The 12,652-nt window shown below is 37.2% G+C and overlaps 1 protein-coding gene across 1 annotated transcript in view; it reads right to left on the reverse strand.

Annotated features, from left to right (window-relative positions):
- LOC136036479 (protein PAT1 homolog 1-like) overlaps positions 1-8,346 on the reverse strand; it is a gene marked incomplete in the record, with an annotated part of 59,396 nt that extends 51,050 nt beyond the window's left edge. The window contains 1 exon segment of the mRNA XM_065718739.1: positions 8,247-8,346. Within this exon segment, the coding sequence (XP_065574811.1) occupies positions 8,247-8,276 (30 nt within the window).
- Between the last annotated feature and the right edge of the window lie 4,306 nt (positions 8,347-12,652).

A 12,652-nucleotide genomic window follows, 5' to 3' on the forward strand; every position in this document is an offset into this window, starting at 1 on the left:
TGTCATTAAATAGAGCCTGGCATACAGGCGTTACTAGGAAGGGAAATGAAATTGTGAGTACAGCAAATATTAGGTTTTAAAATGTTGTTGAATGGAGGATCAAGTGGTATTAGTCTTTCTTTATTATAGTGTTTAGTTAAAAAAAAGGATTCTTGGATGAAAATTACTACCCTCATTACTAAAATTAGTATCCTCATATTGATGACAATTCTAGAGGTTGTGTATTTTGCCCACTTGGAAATTGACAGAGTTACTACTGCTACTACTAACAACTCACCACACCACAAAGCTGCCAATGACCAAAACAGCAATGCACTCTCTCCCTCCATGCCTATCAATTAAAACCTCTTTACACCCTCCCAGGAAGTTCCCATTTCCCTTAAATTTTTCTTTATGACATCATGCCACCCCAACCGTGAGCAAACTGCTTTCCATTTAGTCCTTGATGGTTGGCCAAAAGGACAATCTTCCACAATGAATGAATGAATGAACTTTATTACCCGTAAAAGTGTAAAAGACACAAAGTATGGAGTAATATAAATAAACAAAAACAAAAGCAATAAATAGCAAAGAAAAAAAATCAAACTAACAACAGACAACATGGACTAATTAACCAGTATCAATATGGAAAAAGGCTGCAGAGGGTCATAAACGTGAATAAAGTTGATAATCTTTTTACATAAATCATCACTGGAAGGATCACTGGAATCATGGTGGATGAATCTATCATCCACCAAGGTAAGTTAAGCTGTCCACCTGACCAATATTTTTGTTACCCAACAACACCTTTTCATCTCCACTTATTCCTACCCTTAGTGACTTAGTCTTCTTAAAATTAATTTTCAAACCATTTTACCACCCTGCACTTGCAAAACATCTAAAGTTCATTCATTTTGCTGACACTTTTATCTAGGATACTTAAATCATCAGAATAACCCTAGTCCAGGAAGTTTGTTTTTCCACTTGTTTCTGTGTTCTCCCATTGCCTTTCCTCTGCTGCAAAAGACAAAGTCTCACAAAATCATCCACATAAAGGTTGATAGAACAAAACCCTAAATAACTCCTGATTTAATACAAAACCAGCTGCTAACCTCATTTCCTACCTTAACTGCAGCAGTGTTACTCTTGTACATCACACTAATCACTTTAATATACTTGTCTGGTATACCATACAAGGATAAGACCTTTGCTAAAGCTCTATCAACAGAATCAAACACTTACTCAAAATCTATAAAACTGAGGTCTTCAATAACTCAGGACCTTCTCAATTATTAACCTCAGAGTGAAAATTTGGTCAACACATTCTCTACCCTTTCTAAGACTCCACTGTTCTTCTCTTATCATTTTGTCTACAACTTCTCACAGTCTAAAACGTGTCATATTACTGAGTAATTTGCTACCTACTAAGACTAGGCTAATGTCTCAATAATTAATACACTCACTCTGATCACCTTTCTTTTATAGTGGTTTAATTAGGGTTTTTATTTACTTCCCCTTTTTCAAAAATCTTTTTCATAATCTTCAGTAACTTATGTCTAACCCCAGAGCCACCATATTCAATAAGCTCATTTACTGAACTGGTTGCTTCTTATTTATCTTGAATTAACTCAGATTTCTTTCAGTAAATCTTTTGATTCTAGGAGTTGAAACATCAGAAGATAAACATTAAGTTCTGAGCTCTATGTGCAGGTATAATCAGATAGACTCTTAGATGATAGTGAGATTTTGTGGTGTAAGCACTGTAACAGTTTACATTGCAGGATATACTGTGCAGACGTCAGCATATTACATTCAAATAGGCAGAAGTCAATTGCTTCATTTTAAATTACAATACCTGCAAAGAGGGAAAGAGGGAACTGAGCCACTTGAATTAGGGAACTGATATAAAAACACCTGAAAACTTAGCTCATTTGAACCAGACCAAATCCTAGGATAAATTTTACAAAGGTGATTATTGGGGAAGGGCAATAAAATTGGATTATTCTTGTTTAAAAACACCTCTGATAATCACCAGCAGCATATCTCTCTAATGGGGATTGGTCTCCCACTTGAGTGGTCAATATTTAAAGCATTCTCTAAAATCTCATCTGCCTGATGGTTATAAGTTATATCTGAGTGGCCTGGATCATATTGAAGGTAATTTTTATGTCTCTTGAAGCAAGATTATGAATAAAGCTAGGACAATGAAATGTGTCCAAATCCACCTTATACTCAAAAGCTGAAGACAGCAGCTCCAGGCTTGACAAAGAGTCAGAATAATCTATAATATTTTGTAAATTAGAAATCAAAGGTTGACTATTCATAAGGTACTCTAATGCCATGATTATGGCATTTAACTCTGCAGACATTATAGACACATAATAATACATTCCCTCACCCATTAAATTATTCAGGGGTGGGAAAAAAGCTCCACTTGCCACCTTTTCATCCATTTTTGACCCATCAACAAAAATTTTAAAATGGTTTTGTAACTGTAATAAGTTCAGCAAATTTTTGCTGGATGAAAACAAAGGGGGTAAGTTGAACCCCCATGAACTCCATGGGGACAAGAGAATGTAAGTGCAATAGAATTTACTAGCACTGATAATTTCTTCTGGGTCTTGGCATATCAAATTATAATGCCTCTATACATGGGTAGATTTCTTAACCAGTTATACAGGGTAAGTGAGCTATAAGCTTCAATTTTTGTCACATACTTTATCAAAAGAAATCTCTGTCTTTCATTTATTGTTGATAATCTACTCTCAGTAAGCAGAAACTTAGTGCTTGTGGGTTTCTTAAGATCAAATATGAGATGCAATATACCATTTTGTGTTGTTTTGATTTTTGGCATGAATGTCTTTATACAAGCACCATAAACAATGAGCCCATAGTCAATATGAGGTATTATACATGATTTATAAAATTGTTGAGAAGTTTTCTCATTACAACCCCAGGATGTGGATACTAGTCTTTTTATTATTCTTTTTTTTCTATAGCATTTTTTTATTGCATTTGTAATGTGAAGGTGGAAATTAAGTTCTTGGTCAAGCATGAGACCTAAGTAATTAATTTGATTGTCCTCTGAAATAATTATTCCATTTAGAGTTAGTATACATTAACATTGATTAATGAGTAATTCAATGAGTAATTAACAATGAGTAATTCAGAATTTTTAGAAAAAATTTCAAATTGGAAAATGACTTTTGCCACTTTGAATGTGCAACCTCAAAGGTGTTTCCAGTTGTCCATAATACAAGATCATCAACATATTTTAAATAGGTGTGTGGGAGGTTCATATCCCAGAAAAATAGGAAGAAGAGACAGCTCAGGACTACACCCTGTAGAAGACCTTTGCTTATTTTAGTTTTGGGTGAGGAGGATGAACCAACACAAACAATGAAACTTGGATTTTTTATGAAAGATTTTATAAAGGATACTAGCTTGGGGGAGGGGGTAATCTGAGACTTGGAAGTTTAGGTAAAAGGATCTAGTAGTACACATTGTCATGTGCCCCTTCAAAGTCTATGAATGCAGCATATAGGGCATTTTTTTAGAAAAGCATTCATTTATTGCATTTGTTAACAATATAAAAGCATCTGTTGAGGAGTAGTGTTTTCAGAAACCGGTTTGAGTATGAAGTATTGCATTATTCTTCTCAAAAAACCAAAGGAGTCAATGGTAAATCATTTTCTCCATTACTTTTCCTACCACAGGAGTAATCATTATAGGCCCATAAGACCCAGGTTCATATTTGGGTTTATTTTTCTTTAATATTGGTAGGAGCAATGAACATTTCCAGATATTGGGGAATGTGGATGTAGCCTCTGCATGATTATAGCAATTTAGGAGTTCCTGTTTATAAGAAGGGGTGAAATTCTTTATTTATGTAGGGTATATGTTATCATAGCTACTAGTAGCCTTGGCCCTAATATGTTGTATCACATTATTCAGTTCATGAATTGAGAATGGAAAGGTTATATACTCTGATCCTGGGAAGGGCTGGTATATTGGATTTATTGAGATTGGGGTGGTGATGCTGTTATTATTTGATGTTAACTTGTTTGAGAAAAGAGTTGCAAATAACTTTGAGTTTTCATTATCAATATCATAATGACTATTATTATATATCAGCTCATACTGGAGGAAGCTGGAAGATGTTTTTTTTTTCCCATAGATGTGGCTTATGTGTGTATGTATAATTTGCTCATGTGTTTCTCTGGAAAGACTATTTGCACCATTATTCCAGTGGTTATATTTAGCATTTAATATAGTCCTCTTGAGATGAGCCTCTGCTAGTAATTTCCATAAATGTGTAGCAGCAGACATTTTTTAGGGATGTTCTCCTAGCTGCCTTTTTTGTTCCCCAACTTTTTTGGCACTCACTTGTCCACCATACTATATGAGTGTGTTTGAGGATTGTATTCCTGGGTGTTGGCTTGGGGGTGAGACTTATAATTTTGTCATTAAGTTTATTTTTGAACAAAGTCTAATTGCTTTAATGTTAATATATTTGGGGGTATGTAGCATAATTTTAGCTAGTTCATTTAATGAAGAAACTGTGGCAAAGTTGTCAATGCAAAGGTTAAAAATTTTCTTTCTATAAACTTTATTCAAAATATTTTTTGACACAATTTGCAGGTCAATTGTGGAAAATTTGCTATTTTTGGGGTTAAATTATGCATTTAGATTTGGAGGGGTAGCAACTGCTAATTCAGTATTATTTGAAATCAAAGTTTCAATAAGCTTACCAGCTTTATTTGCTGGCTTATTCCCCCACAAAAGGCTGTTGGCTTTAAAATATCAACAAATAATTATGTTTCTTAGCATATTAGAATTACTCATATAACTAAAGAAATCCATAGCATCTGTAGTTTGGCCATTAGAGTTATGAAAGCTTATTATGTAATATTTAGGAAAGCAACAGCCTTTCCTAAATTGCCTCAGTGAATTGTCCCTACACCAGATAGTTGACCAACCAACTAGATACAGATTGTTTCAGCGCCCAACAATACTTGACCTGGTTATCTTGAATGACAAAAGCTTAGTTCAAAGTATTGATTACTCACCACCCCTTGGTAAAAGCGATCACCTAACTATAGAGCTCATGCTGAAAGTGAAGGTACTTAAGAACAAGCTAGTCAAAAAAGTGTTTGTCGACTACATTGCTATTCGAAATGAATTATCCACTACAGACTGGCCGAATGTACTAAGTGGCACAGTTGACGAACAATGGACCAAATTCAAGGGTGTTTTACTGAAAGCTCAGGATGCCCACACAAAGACCAGTTTCAAACCAAAACCTAGATCCCTCCCCTACATGACAAAAGACATCAAAAGAGAAATAAACAGGAAAAAGAGGTCATGGAAAAAGTTCAGGCAGTCAGGAGACCTGCAGCAACACACAAAATTCACCAAGGCACGAAACAAGCTGAGAAACCTCACCAGAAAACTCTACGAAAATCTGGAGTCCAATCTTGCCAAAGAAAGTAAGACAAATCCTAAAAAATTCTGGAATTATGTCTCTAGCAAGAACCACTCCCGTCAAACTATCTCCAGACTGGTGAAACCCTGTAGCACTACCGTAACCAACATAACTGATGTAGCAAACGAACTAAATAGGCACTTTGCTTCAGTTTTCACCTGTGAACCGGAAGGCCCCCTGCCAAACTGCCCGGGCTATGAAGCCCCCACAACAATGGAGCAAGTCAACATCGACCCCTCCAACATCCTCAAACGGCTTCAAAATCTTGACACGAATAAATCGGCTGGACCAGATCACTTACACCCAAGACTGCTGAAGGAACTGGCAACCATCATCTCAGGACCACTGTCTGACCTATTCCAAAAGTCTATTAATGCCAAATCTGTCCCATCTGATTGGAAAACTACTTTTGTGACCCCAATATTCAAAAAAGGCAGCAGACTTAAAGCAGAAAACTACAGACCTATAAGTCTCACATCAGTAGTCGCAAAAATCCTTGAAAGAGTGGTCAATGATACAATACTGGAACATCTGAAAGTCAACAATATCCTATCCCCTAATCAGCATGGGTTTCAACCAGGAAAGTCAGTTGAAACAAATTTACTGGAAACATATGACATCATTACAGATTTGCTTGACAAAGGATTGCCAGTGGACCTAGTTTTACTAGACTTTGCTAAGGCCTTTGATAAAGTCCCACACAAAAGGCTAAGAGAAAAGCTTACTGCTGCCCAGTTACACCCCAACCTGGTTAATTGGCTTATGGACTTCCTGTCAGGACGAACCCAGAGAGTCAGGCTATTTGGTGCTGGAGGTGAAAAGGTCTTTTCCGAGCCCTGTGATGTCATCAGTGGAGTACCGCAGGGAACTGTTCTTGGTCCTACACTGTTCAACATCTACATCAATGATATATTCAGCGAGGTGGAAAACAAATTGTCTCTCTATGCTGACGACTCAAAGCTATTTGGAGCAGTGAATGTAAAATCCCTGCAAACAGACGTCCAGAAAATCCAGCTGTGGGCAGACAAATGGCTCTTATCGTTCAATATAAGCAAGTGCAGCATGCTACACTTTGGATCCTCAAACCCATGTGCCCAATACCATATGCATGAACATGCCTCCAACTCCGATCCACCCATCAAGACCAGCACAGAGGAACGCAACCTTGGGGTCATCGTTGACAGCCTTCTCAAGTTCCATGCCAACACCATCAAGAGCGTGTCCCAGGCCAACACAAACTTAGGTCTGATCAAAAGAACAGTTACCAGCAGATCCCCACTAGTTTTCCTGAAACTTTACAAGGCACTAGTCAGACCCGTTTTGGATTTTGGCATGTGCGCTGCCTTCCCAACATACAAAGGAGATGTCAGGCTAATTGAGGGAGTCCAGAGGAGAGCAACCAAGGCCATCACAAACCTTGGAGACAAACCTTATCAAGATCGTTTACGGGCTCTCAACCTCCCTACCCTCGTGTACAGGCGCAACCGTAGCGATATGATGATGACCCGCAAATTGCTGAACTCATCATATGCCAAGATCCTGCCCATCCACCCAGGCCCCCCACAGTGCACCAGAGGACACTCAAAGAAGCTGTTCAAGCAGTCAGTCAGAACCAGGGCCAGAAAAAGTTTCTTCACCAACAGAGTTGTCAACCCCTGGAATGAATGGTGTGAAGCAACTGTCTCAGCCCCCACCCCCGAAGCATTCAAGAAGGCACTGGATAAAGAGTGGGCCACGAAAGACTGGAAGTATGAGTGGGACATTCCGTCCTGCTCATACCTGCTATGAGACATCACCGACTCAACTCAGGAGCATTCAACAGATCTACAGATCTTAATTTGCTCCGAAGTGCAAATTAAGGTAATTAAGGTAATTATTCAGCCAAAAATTGATACCAATTGTCTCAACATCATTCAGAAATTCTAGAAAGTTAATGCCAGAAATTTTTATATTGATAATTTATTATTAAAGCTACACCACCTCCTTTTCTCTCTCAAGACCTATCCTTTCTCAGGATAGTATATCCTGGAGAATTTATTTGTTGTTTTTTGTCAAATGGGTTTCCTGAAGGCAAGCAATATCAATGGAATTATTATTCATAAAAGATATTAGTTCATTTAACTTATTTGCTGAAAGTGATCTTACATTCCACTAAAGTAATGAGATGTCCTGCTCTGTTGCTTTAGTTTTCATGTGACTGTGTGTCAATGTTTAGCTTTGCTATGAGTAAAGCAAGATCCTTTTTTGCTTGAACAAGCATGTGATTGGGTAGGTAGATTTGCAAATTCATTGATGATTTTTGCTTTCTGTGGCTGGTGTAGGTTCATAGACTGAATTGTATTAGAGTTTAGCATAAAGAGGCATATACAAGGTGTTAGCTTGTTTGAATTCTCATCTGGCTTGCCATTAATTAGGGAACCAATTCCTGGTAATGTTTCTGATTCATTTCTGCTTGGGAGGTGTAGGCCTTTTGGTTTTATATGTATTCTAATGTGGGCTAAATTAAATTCAAATGAGTTTAAAATTTTCTTCCAATTGCTGGCAAATGAAATTCAAGATAAAGACCAGGAATAAAAAAAATCGAAATTTTACCTGGAATGTAAACAGCAAGGCAGAAGCCCAAAAAATAATAGCCTATTGACCCTCCAAATTCTTACAGCAGGCTAAACTAGGGTTGCCTATTGACACCAATCATTTGCCTCATAGCATTGTAAGAAGTTGTACAGAAAATTCTTTATACATTATAGCTACTGAGCAAAATAAGATTATTTTAAAAGCTTACGGGTAGAGCAGTGTCAAGTATAAAATCCATTTTCTCAATTGAGTTTAACTGCTTTTCTTGCAGCTCATCCAGGAGTGCTTTCGGAGACTCTCATGCAGTGTTGCCTATTGAATAGCTTTCACTTTAGAAATTAATTAAAGTAATTAGGCCGATCTTTTCATGAGGAGGGCAATGGAAAGATCAAGCAACTTTAAATCTTAAAACAAACAGAAAATACCCTTTATATGAGATCACATTTAGGACATTCGATACTTTCACCCTATTTTTTCCATTACAAACTTTATATTTCCTGTGGCCAAACTATTTAGATGTAATTGTCTGATCTTACCGCAACTTCTATATCTTTGATAAGATATCTGAATAAACGACGGAAACTAAAAAAAAACGACTCCTGTTTTCCCAGAAGTCTCACTAAAACCATTTAGCTTTTCCTGTTTTGTGCAGGAGATATAGATATGAAGATTTAAAAGAACTTGTATAATTAAAACTTGCATCATTTCGCTTATTCGATTGAACAGAGTAAAATTCGTTTGTTAAAGCTCAGGAAATGGCAGTCCTTTTCTAGCATACGTGCTTGGAATGCATCTATTGTGCAGGAGATAGAGATATTAAGATTTAATATCTATTTCATTAATCTGACTGTTCTTATTTATATAGGACAAGACATTGGAGCGACCCGGCTCAATAGTAACCAGAACTCTAAAAAATGGAATTTCGATACCAATAGCTACATCAAAAGAATCGCATTTTAATGCTGATTTTAAATATATAAGTTTCATCAGGTTTAGTCTTACCCATCAGAGTTATGAGCCTGAGAAAATTTGCCTTATTTTAGAAAATAGGGGAAAACAACCCCTAAAAGTCATAGAATCTTAACAAAAATCACACCATCAGATTCAGCGTTTCATAAAACCCTATAGTTTAAGTTTCAAACTCCTATTTACAAAAATGTGGAATTTTGTAATTTTTGCCAGAAGGCAGATCACGGATGCGTGTTTATTTGTTTGTTTCTTTTTTTCCCCAGTGATCCTAGAATCAAGTGTGAGGGCTCATTCTGACTAAAATGAAAAGTTCTAGTGCCCTTTTTAAGTGACCAAAAAATTGGAGGGCACTCAGGCCCCGTCCCACGCTAATTATTTTCCCAAAGTCACCGGGTCAAAATTCTGAGATAACCATTTTATTCAACGTAGTCAAAAAACCTTATAACTATGTCTTTGGGGTCGACATACTCCCCCACAGTCCCTGTGGGAGGGGCCACAAGTTACAAACTTTGACCAGTGCTTACATATAGTAATGGTTATTTGGAAGTGTACAGACGTTTTCTGGGGGACTTTTAGGTTGGGGGCGGGGGGGGGGGGGGAGTTGAGAAGAGGGGGATATGTTGGGGGAACTTTCCTTGGAGGAATTTGTCGAAAAATTTCATGAAGGGAGCGCAGGATTCTCTAGCATTACTTAAAAAAACACTGAAAAACTAATATGGAAAAGTTTTTTTCAACTGAAAGTAAGGAGAAGCATTAAAAATTAAAACGAACAGAAATTATTACGCATATGATGGGTCACCTCCTCCTAATACCTCGCTCTATACGCTAAAGCATTTTTAGTAATTTCAACTATTTATTCTACAGCTTTTGTGATTCAGGGGTCATTCTTAAGAAATTGTGACAAAATTTAAACTTTAGTGTAAAGAGCGAGGTACTGACAAGGGGGTGAACCCCTATATATACGTAATAAAAGATGAGAATTTGTAAGTTACGTATATCTTTTACTAATAAAAGGATTCGTAAAAATTAAAAGTTCTACTTGCCTTTTTAAGTAACCAAAAAATCAAGGGGCAACTAGGCCTCCTCCTTCGCTCCTTTTTTTCTCAAAATCATTGAATCAAAACTATGAGGAAGCATATTGGCCGAAAAAATAAATACGGAAATTTCGTTTTAATTATTTATCTGCGGAGAGCCAAAATCAAAGCATGCATTGATTCAAAAACGTTCAGAAATTAAATATTTTTTTTTTAACGAAAAGTAAGGAGAGAAATTAAAACTTAAAACCAGGACTGACAAAAAAGATTCTTTTTGTCAGTCCTGGTTGAACTTCGTTGAAGAAAGGATGCTAGGGCTGATTTGAAAAAAAAAAAAACATTATTAGTTTTAATCATCACATTTTAATGTAAGTTTATTTATATATACATATTTTCTCTCTCATTCTCGTATAGTGCTGAAGACGACCCTTGGAAATAGGACTGAAATATTCACAGAATTGTTTTCCACTGTCTTGAAAAGTTTTTCCCTATTGTTTCTACGTTGTATTTGTTTGTTATGGAAAAGCAGTGTGGTTTTCGTCGATATTTTTGGTTATGAAAGAAAAAAGGAGGCCTGGTACTTAGAAGATATCTGTAGTTATCGCCCTATTTAAGAAAGGTTATGCAAGTTTGTGCGAGAATTACCGACTAATCAGCTTAGGAAAATGGCTTGGAAAAATTTTGGACAAAATTATAAACTAAAGGCTGAAATTATGGCTGGATGAGAGGCAAATTCTGAGAGAAGAGCAAGCCGGTTTCTGTAAAGGGTACTCACCATTGGATGGAACGTTTTTTGCTAAATGCGTTGATTAGTAAGTATTGCAAGGGAAACCAAAAGTTGTACGTGGCTTTTTTTTATTTAAGTAGAGCATTCGCCAATGTTGATCGTATATTTTTGGTTAGAACGCTTTTAGGAACAGGAATTCCACCACCCTTTTAAAGGGTTCTTCTTTCGATGTATTGTTTGACCAGAAATGGGGTAAAGATAGCAAGATGCGGAATATTTAGAGTTTTTTTAATGTAAAAGGTGTAAAACAGGGTAGTACCGTATCACCGAAACTTTTCGTTATTTTTATAACGGATCTTGCCGAATACCTTGATAAAGGAATGAAATTACCTTGGTCGCCAGATCCCGTTAAGAGATGCAAACTCTGTTGGATTTGACGGATGAATATTTAGGAGAAGAAACTGGAAATTAACACAAAAAAGATAATTGTGATGATTTTTTGCCATAGACAGTCAAAAGGAAATAAAGATGAAGAGATTTTTAATTTGAATGGCGAAGCTGTGAAGATTGAGTTTCAAGCAATATATTTAGGATCCCCTCTAACATCAAAACAGAAGGTGGAGCAATCATATTTCGAAGATGGCAAATCGAGGAAAAGCAGCAATGACAAAGCTGTTCAGGAACAGTAATTTGAAGAGATTAGGTGACTTAAAGATGCACTAAAACATGCTCAGATCAAAAATATGGTCAATCCTCCATTAGTGAGGAGAAGTATTGGACCTAGAAGTGGGTACCCGGCTGACTGACCGTATTTCAAACAGTAGGTTGTACGAAAAGTGTGGTTCAATCCCGCTTTCTGGGGCTATAATGAAAGAAAGGTTGAGATGGCTGGGCCACGTTCTACGGATGAAGGATGACAGATTACCAAAGATTGTCCTTTTTGGCCAACCGTCTGGGGCTACACGGAAAGCAGGTCGTCCTTGTCTGGGTTGGGAGGATTTCATAAATAAGGATTTAAAGGAAATGGGAACTTCCTGGGAGGGTGTAAAGAGGGAGGCTTTAAATAGATTAGGTTGGAGGAGGAGCGTGCGTAGCTGTGTTGGCCTCAGGCGGCTTGGTGCTGCAGTGAGTTATTAGTAGTAGTAGTAGTAGTAGTAGCAAGGTCTGCATGTCAAAACCCACACACTTTTCACCAAGGGATATTTGGGACTTTTCTTCATGAGAAAATATAGACAGACCCAACTAATTAGGTATTGGCTGAAATTACTGCAATGTCCCCCCTCAATGCTCATCAGAGCAGCGTATGATGAATTACTTATCCTGCTACAAAAATCTTCATGGCCCTTCCATGTCAAAAAACTCCTGAACAACACAGGTTTATCGTGTGCGTGGAATGGAGGAGATGGCCCAATCCCAGATCACAAAGTTTTTGTGTCACAGATCCAATTAACGTAGAAAGTTCAAGAAATTCAGAAATGGTGGAACGACCTTAGCCAGTCGGAAAACTTAAGTTCTTACTATAAGGTGAAAGAAAATTATGGCGAAGAGTTTTATTTTAAATTAGGAATTTCAAAAGAATCCTTGAGGTCATGGATGCAGGTGCGAGCAAACTGTCTCCCTATCTATAGTGTTTGGAAAAAAAAGGTGTTACGCAGAATGCGGTATACTTGCGCGATTTGCGGTGATTTTAATGGGCTGGACCATTTTCTTTTCAGGTGTCAGGGGCTAAAAGAGCTAAAAGGGAGCTTTCTTTGAGTGGGTGGTCGTGAGCCCCTTCCTGGAACTTTGAAGTCGGTGTCGACAGTAAATATAGTAGCACTAGGAAATTTTGTCGGGAATGGTCTTATTATTCGAAAGTCGAGTGTTAACTGATTTAGTTTGTTT

This window comes from Artemia franciscana, chromosome 15, assembly GCF_032884065.1.
Source record: "Artemia franciscana chromosome 15, ASM3288406v1, whole genome shotgun sequence".
In the NCBI taxonomy this organism is placed as follows: Eukaryota; Metazoa; Arthropoda; class Branchiopoda; order Anostraca; family Artemiidae; genus Artemia; species Artemia franciscana.